This window comes from Oreochromis niloticus, linkage group LG3, assembly GCF_001858045.2.
Source record: "Oreochromis niloticus isolate F11D_XX linkage group LG3, O_niloticus_UMD_NMBU, whole genome shotgun sequence".
Lineage (NCBI taxonomy): Eukaryota > Metazoa > Chordata > Actinopteri > Cichliformes > Cichlidae > Oreochromis > Oreochromis niloticus.
This window is the reverse complement of record NC_031967.2, coordinates 32,278,667-32,301,476: the sequence shown is the minus strand read 5'-3', so window position 1 is coordinate 32,301,476 and position 22,810 is coordinate 32,278,667. Positions and strand designations below refer to the sequence as shown.

Genomic DNA, 22,810 nt, shown 5'->3' with positions numbered 1-22,810 from the left:
GACATGGCTAAGCGTTTTCCATTTTGCATAATTTTACAAAGTTAAATTTGTTCAGTATTGAAAGGCAGAAATTAGGTTTTCTTTTCGGAAGTATGTAAAACAAAACAACAAAAAAAAAAAGGCCGACAGCGCTGTAAACAGCAGTAGACTTGTGCGTAACAAGCAAGCGAACAATGCAGAAATCTGATTTTTAGACGGGAAACTGTTCTTGAAGTAGAGAGAGAGAGAGAGAGAGAGAGAGATGTGCATGAAGTGTGGTTTTATCCTGGTGGAAGCAAAACAGTAAAAGTCAGAGGGAATTCTCGACAATGTTTATGTGAAGCGTAGTTTGGATCTTCTTTTGCTGCTGGTTCGGTCAATATTGTTTGGAGAGAGATCAAACTAACAGCTTTAGAATCAGCGCAAAAAGGGCGTGAAGACAAAGCGCGGACCCGCCGACAGATCAGAATCAGCGAGCTGTCGGCTTTCAGCCCCGACCGTGTCCGTGCCGTCAGGTGAGAAAGGCGACATCTCACTGATTCTGATCCGCGGGTCTGCGCTTTGTTTTCACGTCCTTTTTGCGCTGATTCTAAAGCTTGTGTTTACGTCTTTGTGCAGAATCCGTGTACCTGCTCTCATTTACTGTCTTAGCTGTTTGGTGATTGTTGAAATTTTGTGAGATTTCACCTGAGATTCTGGCATTTCTGGCAAAATTAATTTATATTAAAAAAAATCGATTCAGGATTTCAATGAATCGATTTCAAGTTATCCAAGCCAGAATCGATTTTAATCGATAAATCGATTATAAAAACCCACCCCTATTCAAAAGGGCTGTTGGGGGGAGGAGTGGTATACATATACATATATATACAAAAAACTTGAATCTTACAGTGTTTATTTATCGGATAAAATAAGTTAAATGTCACTGTTATTATTGTCTGGGCGGAAACAGGCCAGGGGTGTCCAAATTCAGAGGCTGCGTCCACCTGAGGACCCAGCCTTCGCGATCTAAGTGGGCCAGGTCCTCCGAAAGCCGGGCAGACCAGAAATGAACGACTGTGAAATTGGACGGTCTAGCCTTTAGAATTACGTCACAAGCTCTCTCGGTGGAGTGAAACTCTGGTGTCTGCTCCTTGCTATCTAAAATATAACCGGACGCTGGTGTAAATTCTTGACCATCTCACACTTCTGTTTAATCAGTTTTCTGTTTGATGTTTATTCAGCTGTGTGAAAACCCCGGAGGAACCCTCCTGAGGGATTAATAAAGTTTTATTTAATCTAATCTAATCTAATCTAATAACTTTAATCTCAGCCAAACCGATTCACTCATGAACAAATAAAACACCGAAAAAGGCCAAACAATAACATGTTTAAGTTATTTAAGTGACTTGTATATCATGTTTAACCTGAGCAGCGAACAACCAAGAGGGGTTTGAAAACGATGTGCCGGGAGTTTGCTGTTCTCGTCGGCTCAGATATTTGAAGTTGACACAGCTACATTCTCGCCTGAAAATATGCTAAAAGTTTATTTTGCGACCCAGAAAGAGTAATAAGAGTAATATTAAAACTAAGTAGCTGCAGTAGTAGTAGCCATTGTTGGAAACTGGAATTGGCTGGGCCAATCTGGGATATGGTTTTTCAATTTTGTTGTCTGGGTGGAAAATCGGGAGAAATTGGGGAGAATGGTGGCTACAGGAGACTTTCGGGAGGGGCACTGAAATTCGGGATTCTCCTGGAAAAATCGGGAGGGTTGGCATGTATGGCCTAGCACAGCCTGTAACGTTATTATGACGGACACATTTTATGAGTGAACTTGACTTTAAGTGACTTACAGGTTTCTTTGAAAAATACTTTCTTATGTCCAGGTTCTTCCTTTTTGCTGCCATCCTCCTCTCCTCCTTGCAGGTCCTCGCAGCGCAGGCTTGCCGCTGCTAAAACTAAACAGAGCTCCCTGAAAGGCACAGCCAATCCCATTGGCCATATTTGTCACATGAGGCAGGACTCCAGTAGAGAACATAATTTAACTCTTTCTGCACCGCTGGGTGAATGAGACGCTGACAGGTCGTTTTTTTCTTTCTATCGGTTTTGTTTTTCTTTACTCGAAGAGATCAAATTATTGGTGGAGACAATTCAATAATTGCTGGATATTGGTGGGGACATGTCCCTTCCATCCATGCCAAATCTACGCCCTTGACTGGGAGGTATACAACAAATAGAGAAATGGCAAAAGGTGGCAAAGAGGTTTGAATTCAAACCTTCTCAGTTTGTATTGCACTTTTTGTCTGTTTTTAGTACCATTTGGCCAATAGGAATAAACTTTAAAGGACATCTTTCATCCAAACTAAAGGCAACCACAACTATGTGCATGTGCTGCTTCTTGTAATCACAAGGTTTTTGGTGCAGAACCCTCTTTAGAATTTGGTTTTCCAATCAGCTTAAAAACTTGTTGGGGATTATACATTTTTCCTCAGTAACTGGAGGTTGGGAAGGTTGTTAAGAACTAGGTCTGTGTGACTGAAACCTTTCCACGTGTCTTTTTTTTTTTGTTTTTTAGGAATTTGCACATTAGGACACAAATCTGCCAGATTAACAGGGTGTATAAAGCTGGAACTCTGACACAAGGTTAGGTTTTCAAAAGATTTTAATCATAATTCTGAGTGTAACAAATTCAGGACATAATTAGTAATGGAAAGGAAATTGTAGCTGTATACGTTATTAAACAGGATCAAAATTAACGCATATCAAAGCTATGCAAAAATATACCACAATAAATGCACAAAAGAAAAATAAAAGCATATTTAGTTAATTTTTCAGTAGCCAATCAGGCATAACATGATGACAGTCAAGTGAAGCAAATAACATTAATTTAATTTAATTTAATTTAATTTAATTTAATTAGTTTTTCTGATGCACTGATTGGTGTATGTTGCAAGTGCAATGTTTAACTCATGTTTACATGTTTTCTCACTCTTTAGAACAAGTAAACCAAGTAAACTCTTTTCTTCTAAAACAGTTTAAAAATAAATTAATAAAAATGTATTAGTAACTACAAACATGTACTCTGTGCTGTGTTGATAATCATACATTCAAATCAAAATCAAAGATGAATAACATTTTTTAAAAGTTATAATTACAATTTCAACATTTATTATGCCATTCAAAAACATATTGTAATTGCTGTAATAGCATATGTTTTATTCATTTATTTATTATATATAAAGATTAACTTATTAAAAATATGGAGAAAAAAAGTGTGTGTGTGTGACTTGTTGTTGATTATCTGAATACCCACTGTTTTCTGCATACATTATGTGTTGCTAGCCGAATGCAAATCACTGGATGCACTGGATGTCATGTTGTAGCCATCTAAAAAAAAAAGAAAAAACAGAATGGTAAAGTTATTACAACAGGAGATACATTACTAACCAGGAATCTGTAATTTTGTTGGAAGTTATAATATTAATTGTATAAATAGAAATATAAGCATGACATTGTGTATGTGCTGATGCACAACCCATTCAGTTAGTCCTGTTGGATTGCCTGATCAAAGTACAAGCACACCTACAAACAAACAGCTTTCACTTCATTTTTATATAGAACCTTAGTTGATTAATTTCCTTGATGGTTCTTTACCTCTTCCACGTCTCCAATTCCTTAAAAATCGAAATCCACTTGATGTTGAGTTTCCAGCACTTGTGCTCTAAAAAACAAATCATGCAATATTATTAACATGCAAGAAGCAAATTAGCTGTTATTCACAAGAAAGGAAATAAAAAAGGAACATGAAACGCATGACTTGGAAAACAGTTCTTACCCCTGTCCTACTTCTGGAGGGTTGTGACCATGATGCTATTGCTGACCGCACCTGATAAAATGCCAAATGTTAGAACACTATGGAAGTCAGACAAATTTGTTGTTAAAATTCATGTTGCCAAGCCAACATGTAGCTCAATGGTGATGTTCATCATGCTTTTTTGTGTACTTGTGTAGAATACGACCACATACACATAACTGTTATTTATTGAAGCATGGGCCCATCTGCTATTGGCTACTTTCATCCCCAAGTCTGAGTAGCCATTTAAATGGGCTTACAGAGGAAACCATGAAATGGGAATGAAAGGTGCAAGTTTGACTTGACAAAGGAGGAGTTTAGTGTAGTATTATTACAATTCACATTCATTTGTCAGTAAAGGTAAGGAGACAATTACTAAATTCCTTTTGTCCAGTACGCACTTTTTTGTTAAACTAAAATGATATCATTTACCTTTACTTTTTAAGTAATTCAAGAATAATCATCATTTATTCATTCGTACACCTCATTCAAATATCTATATTATTTTTCCTTGAATTAACCTGTATTAAAATTGAACTGTACGTACCTTACCGTCCAGCAGTGTTCCAAACACCAAAATAAAGAAGCCCTTTTTAAAAACAGAGTAACATGAGTTATCAAGGATTCAGTGATTAGATATGCTACTATCATAGCATACAGATAGGCAAAAAATGAATTTGTACCTGTAGCGAATTGAAGAAAGCGAATGCAATATGGATTCCTTCATTTGTTGGATCAGCCAGAATCCCAGCTCCCAAACCCCAAGTTATGCCAAAAAATGGTGTGAGCACAGCCAAACTCTTGGCAATAACCACTAAAACATGCTTTTCTTCTGCTTGTGCAGCAGTTGTTCCAACCCTTCTCCTTATGATTTTGTACAAAACCACAACCAGGATAATGAGGTTTATCACCACTATTGAAAGTGCAGGGATCACAAATGCCAGCAGAGCTTTGGACTTATCCCAGTTGAGCCAGCATATGGTATTTTCTCGGATGTATCCGTTGTCAGGTGCAGTTGCAGCTATAGTTACTGTTGCAATGATGAGAGGAGCTCCGTAGCCTAGAAAAAATCCGATGGCCAGCATAGATGCTTTAGACAAACCCCCACCAAAAACATTAGTTGTACGGTAGAGCAGCAGCATAGCTGAGGCCAGCATCCAGAAGAACAGGGCTAGGTAGAAAAAATGGATGAAAAAGGTAGCTGCAGTGCATGCTGGAGGGTTTTTAACTTCTGCATCTGAAATGGCCGCTCCAATTATAAACCAAATGTTTGCAATCAGGAGGGAAACAGCAATGTTAACAATGGCAACATGACGTAAGTAAGAGGTTTCATTCTTTCTTATTTTTCTCCAAATGAGGCCTTCAATGATGAGACATATGACCAAGGATCCCATAGAAATGCCAACTCCAATGTAGGTTATAATGTCCAAATAGAGTTTCTTCGGACTGTTCGGGGACATGAGGATGGAGAATGAGGTCAGGTGGTTGCAGTTGCAGGTGACAGTTCCTGTTTCATTTATGTTTAACACTAACTCGCAGCCCTTGCCGTCCCATCCTCCCAGGCCATCAAAAAGGCTGAAGTTCCAGAAGACACATTCAGGGTTTCGCAGTGTATCATTTAAAATATCAAATGTGAAAGAGATATTTTTGATTTTGCCACTGGACTGAACAAGTACAACCCTGCCGTTTATGGAGTTGAGCGATGAATTGGCCTCATCTCTTGCAGGTAGTACATTATCTAACGAGTTAAATACTATCATAGTGATTGTTTTGTTATCTCCATTAGACTCGGGTATTTCTATTGTGACTGAAGAATTAAATTCAGCATTGAAAGTGTCTGTGAATGTAGTTCTGTTTAACTGAATAAAGTCTGTCGTAATGTCAAAAGTTGCATTGACAAGTTGAGATGTTATTGTTTCAAGGGAGTCCAAAAATGATGAGCTAACACTTTCAGGATCAGTGTTGTTTAAGATGCTTCTGGTGTCATTGTTATTCAGAAAGTTCCATGTTTGCTTTGTTCCATTGATGGTGAGAACCCCTGCTGTTATCAAGACATTCTATAGTAAAGAGAAAAGAGTGATATTTGATTAAAAACATTAACTGTGTAGAATGTGAAAACGTCTGCAATTTAATCAACATACCTCCATTGAATCTCTGCTAATTGAGATATCGAGGGATAAAGATTTGTTGGCGACATTGATGAGTATTCTCACAATAGCTTTAATGTTGGGAGGAGATGTAATCACTTCATCAGTATAATTGACAGTGACGTTCTTGAGCTGTTCCAAAAATACTGGCAATGTAGTGGCAGTCAAGAACTGTGAGATTTGAACAGAGGAAAGAACAATGTTGCATGTTAACTCCACTTAATAATTTTTTGTATTCTACTTATTTTACTTTCTTCTACTTTTACTGCTGGTTTAATGCACTTGCTTTAAAATCTGTATCACATATGAGGCTTCTGATGCATTTTTATCATTCCCTTTTTAAGGAGAACACTGGACCACACACAGGACTATTGTGCATCAACAGCACAGATATTCAATCATAGATTAATATCAAGGTTTCTGTCACGGCGGGGTGCGCCGATAAGTTTAGTTTACAGGACCCAGAAGCAGACACTGAAAGGCGGAGTTGCTGGCTGAACAGAAGACGATCCTTTATTTGGATGTTGGCACATAAGAAAAACATGAAGCTATGAAAACTAAGAAAACTGTGAACACTCAGAAAACTAAAGGACTAAGAAACTCAGTGAAAACACTATAACAAAACTATGAACACTGAGTAAACTATGACGAAACACTGTGGGGATGCAAACAGACGACCTGACAATGAAACATAGAAAACAGAGGACTTAAATACACACATGAGGTGATCGGGGGAAGTCGAGACACATGAGGAAACAGCTGACAAGGATGAACATAACGATGCACAGGAAATGTAAACTCAAACACAATGACATGAAAACTGGACTTTCAAAATAAACAGGAAAACATGACAAGACACAGGCATGACAACATCAACCAGAAACATGACAACAACAATGGGAACATTAACACATGGGAACACCGCTGACACGCATGAACCTAATAACAAGGCAGGGGAAGGGAACCTAAATACAATGAACAAAGAACACACTGGACACTTACAACATAACACAGGAAACATGATGAGGCAGACCAAACAACATGGGCTTGACAAACGAGACATGACACACAAAGGGCAGGTGAGACCAAAGCCCAGGGGAAGGGGAAATGTGGGGATCAATAACAAAACTAAGGCTTAACCACTTAGGGGTCTTACGGGAGCTAGATTAGCTTAACCCAAACGATTAAATGACAAAACATGAAGCCTCAAGTTCTAACCAATAATACAAAACAAGAACTAACGTCTCCCCATACTAATAAAAGGCATAAACAATATATCATGAACTCAAAATGCTGGGTCACAGACCCCGCCCATGACAGTTTCAGTTGCAGCTGATAAAGTTTAACACATAAAAATTATGTTATATTTAGATTACATACAGCCAATATACTGATATATAATTATTATTACACATAATTATTTGCTAGTCTTGGTACCAGGAGATCAGTCTGCCAGGGCCTCTGTTCCCATTCGACGCCTAACACCCATTGCAGCCGACCCCTATGGCGCCTCCTACAGGACTGTGGGCCTACAGGAGGATGAGCCCATGTCCCTTTTGCAGGCTGTGCCTGGCCAGGCCTTGAAGACTAAGGTCCAGCCACCAGACCTTTGCCCTCAGGCACCCTCCCTAGGCCTGGCTCTGGGGCAGGGCCCCAGTAACCCTATCCCGGGCAGGGTAATCTTCTCTGGTTAGGTTGCTGCCCCCGCAATCCGGCCCCATATAAGCGGAAGAAGATCGATGGATGGATGGATGGACATAATTATTTGTTAATAATTATAATAAAAGCTAAGACAAGACCTAGAGATTGGTGATAGAAATTATATTTACTGCTTGCTTCCATGAAGCTCCTTATGCACTGTTCTTTAACTACTCTGGAGGCCTTATAAAGTTTGAAGGTCTGTAGTGATTTACTCTGCCAAAAATTAGTGACCTCTGCACACTATGTGCATTGGTGTCTGGTGACACTATGATTCTACCATTTCGTGGCCGAGTTTCTACCATACCCAGTCTCTTCCACAAAGTGAGAAAGATCAAAGAATAGACTGTGGACTTTAGGAGGACCAGGAAACCAGTGACCACTGGGGTTGATTGGGACATTGTGGAGGACTATAAGTACCTCAGAGTGAACACTGACAATAAATTGGAGTGGGTTAAAAACACAACTGCACTCTACAGGAAGGGCCAGAGTTTTCTCTATTTTCTGAGGCAGCTGAGGTCTTTTAACATCTGTTGGATAATACTCATAGTTTTCTATGAATCTGTTGTGGGCAGTACTGTCCTCTGTGATGTTGCATGCTGTACCCATTTTAGGTGCTGTCGGAGAGTAGGATGTTATCTAAGATAAGTTCAATACTGGACAATACCTCCCACCAACTCCATCACAGTTGCAGAATTAGGGTTTGACTCAGACCATTACTACATCTGACCTCTGTATATTCTATACATATGTATACACACACACACACCTACATATTTAATAATGTGCATACATTCTTATATTTGTACATATATTTATTCTTATAGTTCTCATATTCCTATTCTTATATTTCCCTTGTTTCTTGTATTTTGCACACCACTGTTGCTTGAAGCTTTGCACACAAGAATTTCACTCACATGTGCTGTACCAGTGTACCAGTAATTTGATGTAACAATAAAAGTAATTTGATTTGATTTGCATTGTGTTTCCTTAATCTAATCAATGATTCATGAACTGTTGTTGGAAACAACCAGAGAGCTAGGTTACCTGGGACTGGTCAAGCAGCTCCTGAACTGGCAACAGGATGCAGTTGTATTCAACATCGTCAAATTTCTTATTTTCCTTACACACTGCAGTTATTTCTCCCACCTTATTTGGTCCCACAAGTTTTGGATAACAGGGCACTGCAGCTTTGTAACCTATATCTCCTTGGCCAAATGTGTCATTTATACAGTAAGCGCCTATGAAGAGAGAGAAAAACTACATCAGCAGTTTTAATATGTATTTTTCATTTTGTATGTTTGACTCATGATCATACTTGTGAATATCTGAATGTACTAACTGATACTCACCCTGTGAGGATAACTGTAGTGTTATTGCTTTTGTAAATACGGGTTGGGTTATTGACTGGCAGGTGAATGTCTTTTCCTCCTGTTCACAACCTTGAGGTGCAATATAATTATAGGTAATCGAATTACCTATAGGAGAATTAGAGAGTAGGACAATATCAAGATTGAAAAGTTACAAAATATTAATCACATTAAATATGTTTTAGTGAAAGATGCTGTGATATAAAATGTTTCTCAATCACAGATTTGCATTTTGTTGATTTTTGTGTTTTGCTTACCTGCACCAGAAAAGCCCCGAAACTCAACCTCATACCCACCACTCACACTGCAATTCAGAGCCACACTTTCTCCGAGACATTGCACATACTGTCTGATTGGTGAGACTGTGATTGTGGGTTTTGTTTTCAGACTAAATGATTTTTCAGATTTCTGGCGAAAAAATGCTTTGTCGTTTGTGCGCATCAGCCTACATTCATAAACTCCTGTAATTAAAAGTGAAATGTTCAAATTAAACCAACAAAAGAGGTATAAAATATTTGTAATAACAATAACAACATTTTTGAATACTCCTGGTTTTCTGCTCTTGTACACTGAAACTTTACATTTTAGCAATCCAAGCCTAAAACAATAATGTCGATAAAATATTCATCCGTTAATTAAAGGACAGTTTGCAAGTTTCCTATCAAATTAGTTACTCCCCTCCAGTTACAATATTTCTCCATTTCTTTGCCACATTTCTCCACATATTTTTAAAATTCTTAGCTCTGAAGATGCATTTTCCAAAATAGCTCATACATTCAGTAAGAGACTGTTTAAGCTGTGAATGCAATAACTAACATTTTGTCAACTAAGCCACTAGTTCCTTTGACATTGTGTTAACTGGGGTGGTCAAAAGTTTTAGATACTAACTGATACTACACTACACCGTTTTAGAATGACAGCTGACTTTAAAAGTGAGTCCCTTATCTCATCTAACCCAAATTTTTCTGGGAATAACCAACTGCAATTGTGTATCAAAATATTGCTTAAATGCTGAATTCAAAAGCAAAACATATTACATATTACATTCCATGTATTGTGAGGAAAAAACCTGGACTGCAAAAAACTATAAAGAAGAATATCAGGCCATTCACAATAAAATATTACAGTAAAAACACATCCTAATACTCTATTTGGACACAAATTGTCATAATCTGCAACACCTACTATAATGTGCTTGGAAACCCAAGAGGGGAAACTGTTTGTCTGCCCCCGACCAATGGTGGTACTCTTTTGCATCACTAAACTATTATTTGAGAAGTGAGCCATAGAAACTGAGAAAAACTGTATATCAGAATATTAGTGTACCTATAAATGTCACATGCCTCTCTTTAGATGCTATTGTGGTCCTTAAATCACTGGTTCAAATGCATATACTGCTCACCTGAAGTGTAACAGCTCAGCAAAGGAAAGCATTTTTGGGGGTTTTGTATTACTTTTGTATGACCAGTGTTGTGGATTTTTTGGATGACATGTATATCTATATACACTATATATCTATCTGCACTGAACATATATACTGTATATAGAGTCTTATGCACCAGACATTTTGCTCTCATAATGGTTTATTGAGGTGGTTCAGTAGCAGGGCAAAAAATTGTTCTGCACTGTATTTAAATGGTATATTTTTTTGTAGGTTTTCTCTTAGAGACCTGGGCCAAACCATTGGATACCTCTTCAATACATAAAATAATTGTAGTGTTATACTTACTACACTAAGACAGACTGCACTATAATCATTTTTGGGTGAAACTTTCTCTGCAATTTGTTTTTTTTAAAAGCAGGTCAGACTGATTGATGCACTGACAATGCTTGTGTTGCACTGTAAGATGAATTTTACCCAGGTAATCAGAATTTTACTGTTGCTCTTGCCTGAGTACTAAGAGAAAACTGCAGAATGCAGAACTTACATTTTAATTTTATTAAAACTAAAATATTAAAATTAAATAAATGTTATTAAAATGTATTCCTATTAAATGCACCAATCCATTTCTTACCATCATCAGAGCTAATAAACCTTGACACAGTTAAGGTTGATATTCCATCCTTAACTGAAATTCTGTGTTCTCCATCTTCAGCTATGAGCACTGTATTACGTCTCCACTCTGCTGCTGAGACAGTGCCAAAATTGAGATTCACTGGTGGAGGGCCACATGTGACAGTCACTGTTTGCTCATAAAATCCATCATTTGGCACAAATGTCAGGGGACCCGATGCTTTAAGGACACAAATGTCACACAATTGTTAAACAACTATCTGGACCGATAGATATTCACAACATTTGAAGAAATGTAAAAGACTGCCTTACCCTCAAATACCACAGGGTATGATTCTGCCAGCTTGCCAGCTATTTTTAAATTTAGTGCTTGAAAGTCTGGTGTAACAGAAGAGTTAGCACTGACTTGATATTGGGCAATGGTACTTCCACTCCTGCAACAGAAAATAGAAGTCCCTTAAAAATGTAACCACAAAAGAGTTGCCAACTCTCATGTGCTCCCACGTGATGTGTTCACTTGCACAGGCCAAACAAGTCTCATCTCAAATAACACAAACATCAAATGCCCTTATATAGCAAAAAAAAAAGATTACAGTAAAAAGCAAATAATTGACAATTTTTTCCCCCTTAGATCCTGGTAGCTTGAGGGTCATGCACAGGATCTTTGCTGTTCCTAGGAGTGCGCAATTCTGGATATAGACCTCAGATGTTGTTCCTGGGATCTCCTGGACCCATTTGCCCAGTTTAGGAATCACTGCCTCGAGTGCTCTGATTACCACTGGGGCCCATGTTGCGTTTACACTCCACAACATTCTCATTTAAAGTAAGGCTCCATTTAAAAATAAAAGAAAATAATAAAATTTGAAAATTGTGCCCTTCAAATGAAGTGCTTAACCTCAGAAAAATTAAATGAATGGGGAAAAAACATGAATTTCCCCTTTTCTGTTTCACATCCTGACTAAACAGTCTCAATCAGTTTTGCAGATAATAAATCTCATCTTAAATCTTAATAACTGTAGAGTAGCAGGGGCTCACTTTCTCCCCCTCTTTTAATCAACTTCCCTACTTTGTTTCTTTGAGAAATAACTAAGCTCTAGCTTTTGCTGCAAGGATTTTAAACCTGGGTTTGAATGGAGTCAGGCCCATTCTCATTCGCCTTTTTCAAGCCTGGACCAATATTTAGTTTTGATTAAGTTCACTGTGCAGAAAACTCACATTTGTGTGACACACATGGTCAAGATGCATAGGGCAACTTTACTCATACTGGAGAAAGTTATCTCGGTGTGCATTTGGAATAAAAATTGGCAGTTTCTAAGGCCCCAGGTATGTAAAACTTGTTGTACTTCTTTCCTCTTTTGTGTACTTCTTTCTTCATCACACCTTTCTGTAATTTCTATAGCTGGCTAACTACCGTCTGCTCTGCCTTGATGTTAGCCTCTTCTTCTCCATGTTGGTTTCTGCTCATTGAAGCCAAGCATCTCAAAAATTGACTCAAGGATGTAGATCAGCTGGTTGGTTGTAAGTGATTGTCGCAGTGGGGGATTATACATAATGATGTAGTATATTTTTACTTCATAGTCTGAAAATTCAGCTACAGAAGGTCCAGGTTTCCAACTTAGTCACGATCCTCACGTCACCAGCTATTGCATTCAATGCCTTCAACACACCAGTTGTTCTTGGAGGTTGGTAAGTAATCTTGTAGGGTGGGGATGATGATATTCCCCCCTTAACACTAAAATAGCAGTTTTTATGAACGGACTTTGCAAAAACTAGTGGAATGTTTCAATAACCATACAATAAAAGGAGTGAAGAAAAAACCTTGTTTGGAATAGTGTAGTTAAAAAAAAGACATTGTGAGTTACCGGAATTTAATTAATTTTGCTTCTATTCCTTGCTTCTGTCCTTCAGCTCTGATCTGTTTGAGACATTGGCAAAAAACAGGGAATAAATATGCCATATAGCTAGTGGAATGAGAACAAGAGAAAACTAAAGGACAAAGAAAAAAGGCAAAGACTTACGGTGTTGCTAACAGTTATGTGAAAGTCATTGGTTACTTGATTGTATTCTTCCTTGAATTCAACATCCAAAGTTATTTCAAATGTCTGTGTCATTGGTGTAGTTGTCGATGTTGTGGTTGTCGGTGGTGGTGGTAGTGGTGTAAAGGGCATTGTTGGTGTTGTTGTTGTTATTGGCATTGTTGTAGTTGTCACTGATGGTAATGTAGTTGTAGTTGATGTTATACATGGATTGAAAGCTGTGGAGAATAAATTAAGATCAAAGAAAAAAGAAGGAAATTCACACCAGAGAATTCCAACAGAAATGAACGTATTAAAGACATATTTGAATATATTCAGTGAGCATATAATCACATTCAGGTCACAAAAATTATTTACTAAATTCTTACTTGAGATTGGTTGACAAATTTCTCCACCAGGAGGAAGCCTGTTGATGCACCCACAGGTTTGTGAGGTGACATTACTGCACGCACCGTATAGGCCACAGTTCTCACATGACCAAGCAAACTGGTCCTCACACTGACACTGCAGTCCTCCAGTGGAGTTTGGATAGCACCCTTTTCAAGACAGTTAAAAGAATGACAAAACAATGCTCATTATTCATACAGCACTATATAAAAATAGCACAAAAATCACATAAATAAGATCAAGTCCTTACATGTGGTGAAGTTCAAGTCTTTTACTGTTAAAGACTCGATTTGAGGAGAGATGACATTTTTCATTATGTCTCTGAGTACAACAGTGATATTTGGGGGCACACTGGCTGCTGAAATGTGCAATTCAACTGCTATATAGAAGACCACTGGTGCTGTGAAGGAGAAAATGAGTGAATGCATCACATGAACCTGTCTCAATGATGGGAAACAATATTTGCATGAAAATGTTAACAACAAGCTCCCATTTTAAAACCCAATTTCCACATGGTCAAAATCCTGTTGGCAGTAATCTACAACTATATTTACTTCAGCTCTCAGTTACATGAGTCACTTGGCAAACAGATTCATTTTTGGATAATTTAAATAGCTGTATTGTTACAACAAAAGAGATTCGATTTATTTAGATTTTACAGTGCAAGTGATAATCTGGAGCACTGTACATTTCAAATATCATACCATTTGTTGATGTAGGTGATGTTGTTGATGGTGTTGTGACTGTAAAAAAAAAAAAGAGAAAAAAGCAACAGTTCAGGTTTCAGCATACTTTTAAAAATTAATAATTTTTCTTTTCTCATGCAGCCAGAGAATCTAAAGTTCATGCTGCAACACTACATATTATATCTTAAACCCAAGTGTTTGCTTTAAGGACATGAAACAGAACACTTAAAATCTTTTCAATCAACATATGAGCAGACATGTTGACACACATATTTACTGACGGTTGAAGTGATTTGGTCTGATATTAACACTGTGTGAGCATTGACACAAAAGCACTTTAAATTGATAGAGTCCTGATCAAAATTTTAAGAACACTTGAAAAATGGCAAAAAAATCATATTTGGATCTTAACAAGGTTCCAAGTAAATCTTCAACATGCAACAAGAAGAAATGGAAATGAGACCATTCATTTTTTGAGCATTCAATTTATTGAAAACAACGCTTACACTGAAACAGACTGTTTAACAGCTGATCAAAAGAACAAAAATCAAAGTTCCAAACATGAACTCAGTAATGAGTAGCTCCACTGTTATTGTCGATCACTTCAAAAATTTGTTATGGGATCCTTGATGCAAGCATTTCCATGAGGTGAGTGGAAACATTTCTCCAAGTGGTGAAGACAGGCGCACGAAAGACATCTACTGTCTGGAATTGTTGTCCATTTTTTAAACTTCCCTTGCCGTCCATGCCCAAAGGTTCTCAATTGGATCTAGATCAGGGGATCACGTAGGATGGTCCAAAAAAGATTGATGTTATTCTCCCGAAAGAAGTCCCTTGCCCTTGTGTACTATAGTGTTGTCCTGTTGAAAAACCCAGTTGTTACTACACAGACGAGGGCCTCAGTCATCAGGGATGCTCTCTGCAACATCTGGACATAGCCAGGGGCTGTTTGACACCCCTGAACCTCCTGAGGCTCCATTTTTCCAGTGAAGAAAAAAGCACCCCAGACTATTATGGTGTGGTGCGTAGAAAACATCTCAAGTGGCATCTGCTTGCCAATAAAGTTATAACTATCAGGACCATCAAGGATACATTTTTTCCTCATCAGAGACTAAAACCTTTTTCCACCTTTCAATGTCCCATGTTTGGTGTTCTCTTGCAAAGTCCAAACAGTCAGTTCTGTGGCGTTCGAGGACATAAGGCCTTTGAAGACGTTTTTAATATTTGAAGCTCTTCAGTCTCAGATGCCGTCTGATGGTTATGGGTTTGCAGTTGGCACCAGTAACGGTCTTAATTTGGGTCGAGGATCGTCCAGTGTCTTGAGGGACAGCCAATTGGATCCTGTGGCTCAGTGCAGGTGAAATTTTTTGTTTCTTCCACTTGACTTTTTTGTTCCATAACCCTCAGAATCATTTAAGAAATTCCAAATGACTGTCCCACCTCAGCAGCGATGGTGCACTGCCAGAGACCCTGCTTATATTGTTCAACAACCCGACCATGTTCAAAAAGGGAAACATTTTTTGCCTTTCCCATCAGAACTTTATGACAGTGTGACTACCTGACAGAAAATGACAATGAATCCACATTTTTGCAAAGATTTGCCGTTTTAAAGGCAAGTGGTCCTAAACTTTTGTTCAGTTGTAAAACAGCCTGTTTCAGTTTAAGTGTTGTTTTCAATAAATTGCATGTTCAAAAACTGTTTTGTCTCACTCCCGTTTCTTCTTGTTTCATGTTGAAGATCTACTTGAAATCTTGTTAAGATCCAAACATGCAAAATATGATTTTTTGCCATTTTTCAAGTGGTCTTAAACTTTTGATTGGGACTGTACATGAATATATAAAGTATTAACAGAGAATTGATTAACAAAATCACATAAATAGGATGTAAGTCCACTTAAATAGCTGTGTAGTTACAACAACAGTGATGAAGTTTTTCAGATTTTAAAATGCAAGTGATCATCAGGAGCTCACAAAAAAACATTTATACTTTACATTTCATACGTCATACCATATATTGTAGTAGGTATTGTTGTTACTGGTGTTGTAACTGTGAAAACAGAAAAAAGCAGCAGTTCAGATTTCAGCACACTTTTCTTATATTTCAAATTTCTCTTTTCTAATGCAGCCATATAAATAGCTGTGTTGGTACAACAAAAGTGATTCATGTTTTAGATTTTACAGTGCAAGTGATAATCTGGAGCTCACACACAAACATTCATTCTTCACTTTACATTTCAAACGCCATACCATTTGTTGCTGTAGTTTCTGGTGTTGATGGTGTTATGACTATAAAACAGGAAAAAAGCAGCAGTTTTTTTTTTGCATACTTTTTTGTGTTTCAGATTAATATTTTTAAATGCAGCCACAGAATCTAATTTACATTATCCTTGCAACATAGATATTATGTCTTTAATATCAAGTGTTTGCTTTAAGGACAGGAAGCAGAACACAACAAGTGCTGTGCTTATATATGTGCTGATATATCATCACTATATAAGCCACTATATAAGTCTTGTTGAAAGACTTTAGGTTAGTAAATACAGTGACTACAAATTTTTTAATGATATTTACTGCAAAACAATACTTTAAAGAAGGAACAAGGAAAGCAAGAAGAATGTTCACATACCAGGAGTTATTGTTGGACATGGAGAAATATCTGTGGAGGAAATTTATGGTTTTAAAATGTTTATTTTCTAGTATATGTCAAAAATGATTAACAGCAAGGAAGACAACAAAACACAATTAAGAAAAGAGACAAAAAACAAAACAAGTACAAGAACACACCATTATTTCTAACAACAGAAAGTTTACACTGAAGTTTAATAGATGATTCTAAGTAACCGTAGCTATATGTTGATGAGCACATCCTGGTCAGATACATTCATTAAGGTCTTTGCTGAAAGTACTTTTCTATAGCAACAGCCAGATTTCAGTGCTTACTTGTGATTTGTTCACAAAACTCTCCATTAGAAGGAAGGAAATATGATCAAATTTCTATGTGAAGAATAACATAAAAATGTAATGAAGGGATTTTAGAGTTTAGACTGGGCGGGTAGGGATAGATATAGAAAGAATGACGTAGTGTGGCTTGACATTGGAAGATTTTATGTAAACAATATGAATGGATCTGTAGATCAGTATTGGTGTATTAGTATTGTGATCGTAATAAACAAGTCTATTTAAGAAATTGTATCTATTCTCTATGTTTCATGTTATCTGGGAGTGGTCTTATCAAAAAGTGGATGCATTTCACTTTGCGATAAGTGAAATTTATCACAGACCATGATGGACCTTTTGTGCATTTCCACAAAAGGTATTTAAGGTATTTATTTAATCAGCAACACTGCTCTTACCATCTTAATTCCCATAGAAGCAGTAAAAGTTTATTAACAGCAGCTTACTTGCGATTGGTTCACAGAACTCTCCACCAGGAGGAAGCCCTTGGATGCATTCACAGGTGTGGGAGGTGACATTACTGCATGCACCGTATAGGCCACAGTTCTCACATGACCAGGCAAACTGGTCCTCACATTGACACTGCAGTCCTCCAGTGGAGTTTGGATAGCACCCTGATAAAGACATTTAAGACAGTGACCAAACACACCTCATAAATCACACACCAGAGTATGAACACATTTAAATATGACTGAGTACAAAATTCTTACATGTGGTGAAGTTCAAGTCTTCTAGTATTAAAGACCCAGTGATGTTTTGGGGGAAGGACACATTTCTCACATAGCCTCTGAATAGATCAATGAAATTTGGGGGCAGACTGGATATTGGGAAGAGCAAGTTCAAGTCTATATTAAACTCCACTGGCACTGTAGAGGAGACAAGGAGAAAATCGTCACAAAACTCTTTCACAATTATGAGAAACAGCGTTTACATAAATTGTTTATGAACAAACACCCCATTTATCTAACATGTTTCTACTTCTTTTGAGACGTACAGGACCAGAAGTAGTACAGAAGTGAAGGGCCACACTTCTTACATTTTTGATTCAGATTTTTTCAGCTCCATTGTGACAGGTGTAAAAAAAAAAAAACAAAGACCACCTTGCTATGCAGTCCACCTTTTTCAAACATTTATGAAAAAACGGGTCATTCTAAAGAGTCCACTAACTCAATAACTACAGTGGTCCAAACCACCACTGGCATGAGCTTAAAGACATGACTGTCCTTGGCTGGGCAGCTTCAGCAGATCCAATCGAACATAAATTAGTTAATTTTGAAAAACAACATTGACTTTGATGCAAATTTTTATTATCATGATGAAAATAATTGTGAATGTTATTCAAGAAGAAATCTAATAGCATAAATTTGGATGGTATTTACATATTGCATTTATATAGTAGAAGCATTTATATAAATCTTGTTGAAAATGTAAATTATTTAAAAACATTAACTCATCGGCTTCAAGTGACTTAGTAAACCTAGTCAGATTACTAAACAAAGTACTACCCTTATTAACAAAATGGCTTTTCCAAATGCTCCTTTTTCAATAACAAGTGGATTGCTTTTGAGTGATGGAAGTTATCATCTTCCTGTTTTTTGGATTATACATAATTCAGATGTCAAGTGTTCATTTAATGTGAGTGAACCACCTTAAAAATGAGTAAGCCTAAGAACACAAGAAAGAATTATGGTATTGAAGACAGCTCAAATAAATGAAATTTAGGATGATGTATATATTGATGACCCACATCAAGCATACAATGTATAATTAGGAAATGCTGGTTGAAAGAAACATTTTTTTTTTAACTAATTTCCAAAATCCTCGCTATTTTGCTAAGAGAGAGACTCTACCGACACACTAAAATAATAAGCTTATTTCTGCTAATATCCACAATCTAATTTGTTCAGTCACTTCACAGAGTTCGTGACAACAAGTCATGGTTAAAACCTGGATCGAATGCTTAAAGGATCGAATGCTTTGACAACAGCAGGTAGCAATTCCTAAAAAAACATCAACTCTACAAGAACATCGGAGTTGATCCAGATCCACTTAAAATGATGGGCACAGCTGAAAACAAAAGACAGAAGATATGAAGGGAACAGAACATAGAATAGTTTTAGTGTCCGGCCAGAGACACTAAGGGATAGCAGAATGGTAAACTGAAGATGTAATGGTGACAGCCAAAACAGCTTTGACTTTTTTGTTCCATAACCCCTTAGGATCATTTAAGAAATTTCAAATTACTGTCTTACTGTGTCTCACCTCAGCAGCGATGGTGCGCTGTGAGAGATCCTGCTTGTGCAGTTAAACAACCTGACTACGTTCAAAAAAAAGAAAGCTTTTTTGTCTTTGGCCATCGAAATGACAGTGTGACTACCTGACAGAAAATGACAATGAATCCAGCAGTAAAACAGCCTGTTTCAGTTTTTTTCAATAAATTGCATGCTCAAAAAACTCCTGTAAAGGAGTTCGAGTCTCCGGAGGGGAAATCCTGGGGTTCGAGTCCCCAGGCCTCTGTTTGGTTCCTGTCCAGCTACCGCTCACTGTTTGTCTCCAGGCTTTATTAAATGAAAACTTCTCCCATTCTGTCTTGTTGCATTTTGAAGCTCCACTTGGAACCTTGTTAATATCCAACCATGCAAAATATGATTTTTTTGACATTTTCCAGGTGGTCTTAAACTTTTGATTGGGACTGTACATGAATATATAAAGTATTAACAGAGATTAAATTTATTAACAAAATCACATAAATAGGGTGTAATTGCAGATTATTTAAATACGCATGTAGTTACAACAACAGTGATGCAGTTTTTCAGAATTTAAAGTGCAAGTGATCATCAGGAGCTCACACAAAAACATTTATGCTTTACATTTCATACGTCATACCGTTTGTTGCTGTAGTTTCTGATGTTGATGGTGTTATGACTATAAAACAGGAAAAAAGCAGCAGTTTAGATTTCAGCATACTTTTTTGTGTTGTAGATTAATATTTTTAAATGCAGCCACAGAATCTAATTTAAATTATCCTTGCAATGTACATATAATGTCTTTAATATCAAGTGTTTGCTTTAAGGACAGGAAGCAGAACACAACAAGTGCTGTGGTTATATATTATCACCATATAAGCTTTGGTGATAAAAGGTAGTTCTATTTATATTTGACTATATAAATTATTAACAATTAGTGTTAATTAATTTATAATAATTTATAATTATAAGTAATTATTTATAATAAATAATTTGTGTTAATTAATTATTAACACAAATGAAATTGTTGAAAGACTTTAGCTTAGTAAATACAGTGACTACAAATTTTTTGATGATATTTACTGCAAAACAATACTTTAAAGAAGGAACAAGGAAAGCAAGAATTGTTCACAAACCAGGAGTTGTTGTTGGACATGGAGAAATATCTGTGGAGGAAATTCAGGGTTTTAAAATGTCTATTTTCTAGTATATGACAAAAATGATTAACAGCAAAGAAGGCTACAAAACAAAAATGAAAAACAGAGAAAAAAGGAAAAAGAGAACAAGAACACGCCCTTATTTCTAACAACAGAAAGTTTACACTGAAGCCTATGTTTGATAGATGATCCTTGGTAACCACAGCTATATGTTGATGAACACCTGCTGGTCATATACATTTGTGAAAGCACTTTTCTGTAGCAACAGCTAGATTTCAGTGCTTACTTGTGATTGGTTTACAAAACTCTCCATTAGAAGGACGGAAATATCATCGAATTTTATGTAAAGAATAACATAAAAATGTAATGAAGGGATTTTAGAGTTTAGACTGGGCGGGTAGGGATAGATATGAAAGAATGATATGGTGTGGCTTGACATTGAATGATTTTAAGTAAACAGTGTGAGTGGATCTGTACATCTGTATTGGTGTATTTGTAGGTGGTATTCCTGTGAGACCTACTTTTCGGCCACTAAAACTGACCCAGTTAATTAAACTAATGCACCAATCTCAGGGGGAGCTTCCATTAACAGGTGTGGCTGACAGGACCAGACCTGCAAGGCTACTCAGTTTAAAATGTTTGAATGGGTCATTCTGAAAAGCTCATGAATTCTCGAAAGGGTGGTATTGTGATCGTAATAAACAAGTCTACTTAAGAAATTGTATCTCTTCTCTATGTTTCATGATATCTGGGAGTGGTAATATCACAAAGTGGATGCATTCAGCTACAAGTAGTTTATTTGTGATCAGGTCACAGAACTCTCCAGTGAGAGGAAGCCCTTTTATGTACCTGCAGGTTTGTGAGGTGACATTATTGCAGAGTGCAGGATTTTTAAAAGGAGAATGGGAGGCAGGACCTTCAGTTTTCAGACTCCTCCTCAGTGGAAGCATAAAACCAGCTCCCAGTTTGGATTTGGGAGGCACTCTCTCTCTAACTTTAAAATATTCCTTTTTGACAGTTAGGAATGGTTGTTTTGAAATGGCCTTAGAATAGTTTAAATTGGTTGGGAATAATCAGGAATAGTATTAATTAAGTTTGGTTAAGAAGTTTATTAAATTAAATTTGTGCGAGATAAATTCATTAAACTGTTAGTTAATTCTTTCTTGTTGCCAGTCTGGAATTGTTTGTGGTGGAAGGTTTGGAGATACTCCTTAAAAACAAGAAAGTAAAGCCATCCCACAGGCCTGTGTACACCCTCAGAAACAACCCTTTTGTCCGTCCATCATGGCTATGCGGCCATGGTGAAAATTAAGTCAACACAAGGCATTTAGCAGTATTGTTGAAGAGAAATGGGAGTCAATGGAGTTATTTTGTTTAGGTGTCATGAAATTTTAAGTAAGCTCAACAAATATAAGCAAGCACAAATTTTGTCTGTGGAGTTTGGATCATAGGGTATCTTGCTATTGCAAATGTACCATTTCTCTATTTGCTATGGAGAGTAAACAGGAACCTTAATTTGCAATAAACAACATAGAGAAAAACACAAGATAGAGAGGACTGGAGAGAAGAAGTTGAAGCTGAAGTTTTGTTTTTTTTGCCATACTGTAAAAAGAGTTTAAAAAACAAACTAGTATAATAATTATTTTTGGTTGGTTTGCAATATTGGGGGTGTCTGTGCTGCAGAGCAAGGAGTTAGAAACTGGCCGTGACAGAGGCTTACTTGCGATTGGTTCACAGAACTCTCCACCAGGAGGAAGCCCTTGGATGCATTCACAGGTGTGGGAGGTGACATTACTGCATGCACCGTATAGGCCACACTTCTCACATGACCAGGCAAACTGGTCCTCACATTGACACTGCAGTCCTCCAGTGGAGTTTGGATAGCACCCTGATAAAGACATTTAAGACAATCACCAAACACACCTCATAAATCATGCACCAGAGTATGAACACATTTAAATATGACTGAGTACAAAATTCTTACATGTGGTGAAGTTCAAGTCTTCTAGTATTAAAGACCCAGTGATGTTTTGGGGAAAGGACACATTTCTCACATAGCCTCTGAATAGATCAATGAAATTTGGGGGAAGACTGGATATTGGGAAGAGCAAGTTCAAGTCTATATTAAACTCCACTGGCACTGTAGAGGAGACAAGGAGAAAATCGTCACAAAACTCTTTCACAATTATGAGAAACAACATTTACATAAATTGTTTATGAACAAACACCCCATTTATCTAACATGTTTCTACTTCTTTTGAGACGTACAGGACCAGAAGTAGTACAGAAGTGAAAGGCCACAC

The 22,810-nt window shown here is 37.1% G+C and overlaps 1 protein-coding gene across 23 annotated transcripts in view; it reads right to left on the bottom strand.

The window, feature by feature from the left end:
* Nucleotides 1–2,608: 2,608 nt before the first annotated feature.
* LOC102078007 (uncharacterized) overlaps nt 2,609–22,810 on the bottom strand; it is a 130,204-nt gene continuing 110,002 nt past the window's right edge. For 21 of the 23 annotated variants that reach the window (XM_025899501.1, XM_025899506.1, XM_025899515.1 and 18 more), the window contains 25 exons: nt 22,492–22,647; nt 22,228–22,395; nt 20,487–20,516; nt 19,991–20,029; nt 17,815–17,970; nt 17,551–17,718; nt 16,776–16,805; nt 16,397–16,435; nt 16,158–16,196; nt 14,168–14,206; nt 13,714–13,863; nt 13,445–13,612; nt 13,059–13,294; nt 12,903–12,955; nt 11,353–11,474; nt 11,042–11,260; nt 9,284–9,487; nt 9,009–9,134; nt 8,704–8,897; nt 5,953–6,129; nt 4,495–5,868; nt 4,359–4,400; nt 3,794–3,844; nt 3,613–3,679; nt 2,609–3,345 (listed from right to left, as the gene is read on the bottom strand). In XM_025899501.1, the coding sequence (XP_025755286.1) occupies nt 3,287–3,345; nt 3,613–3,679; nt 3,794–3,844; nt 4,359–4,400; nt 4,495–5,868; nt 5,953–6,129; nt 8,704–8,897; nt 9,009–9,134; nt 9,284–9,487; nt 11,042–11,260; nt 11,353–11,474; nt 12,903–12,955; nt 13,059–13,294; nt 13,445–13,612; nt 13,714–13,863; nt 14,168–14,206; nt 16,158–16,196; nt 16,397–16,435; nt 16,776–16,805; nt 17,551–17,718; nt 17,815–17,970; nt 19,991–20,029; nt 20,487–20,516; nt 22,228–22,395; nt 22,492–22,647 (4,106 nt within the window). In that variant the 3' untranslated portion in view covers nt 2,609–3,286. The remainder of the gene's footprint in view (nt 3,346–3,612; nt 3,680–3,793; nt 3,845–4,358; nt 4,401–4,494; nt 5,869–5,952; nt 6,130–8,703; nt 8,898–9,008; nt 9,135–9,283; nt 9,488–11,041; nt 11,261–11,352; nt 11,475–12,902; nt 12,956–13,058; nt 13,295–13,444; nt 13,613–13,713; nt 13,864–14,167; nt 14,207–16,157; nt 16,197–16,396; nt 16,436–16,775; nt 16,806–17,550; nt 17,719–17,814; nt 17,971–19,990; nt 20,030–20,486; nt 20,517–22,227; nt 22,396–22,491; nt 22,648–22,810) is intronic. The other 2 variants (XM_025899517.1, XM_025899519.1) reach the window with 2 other exon arrangements.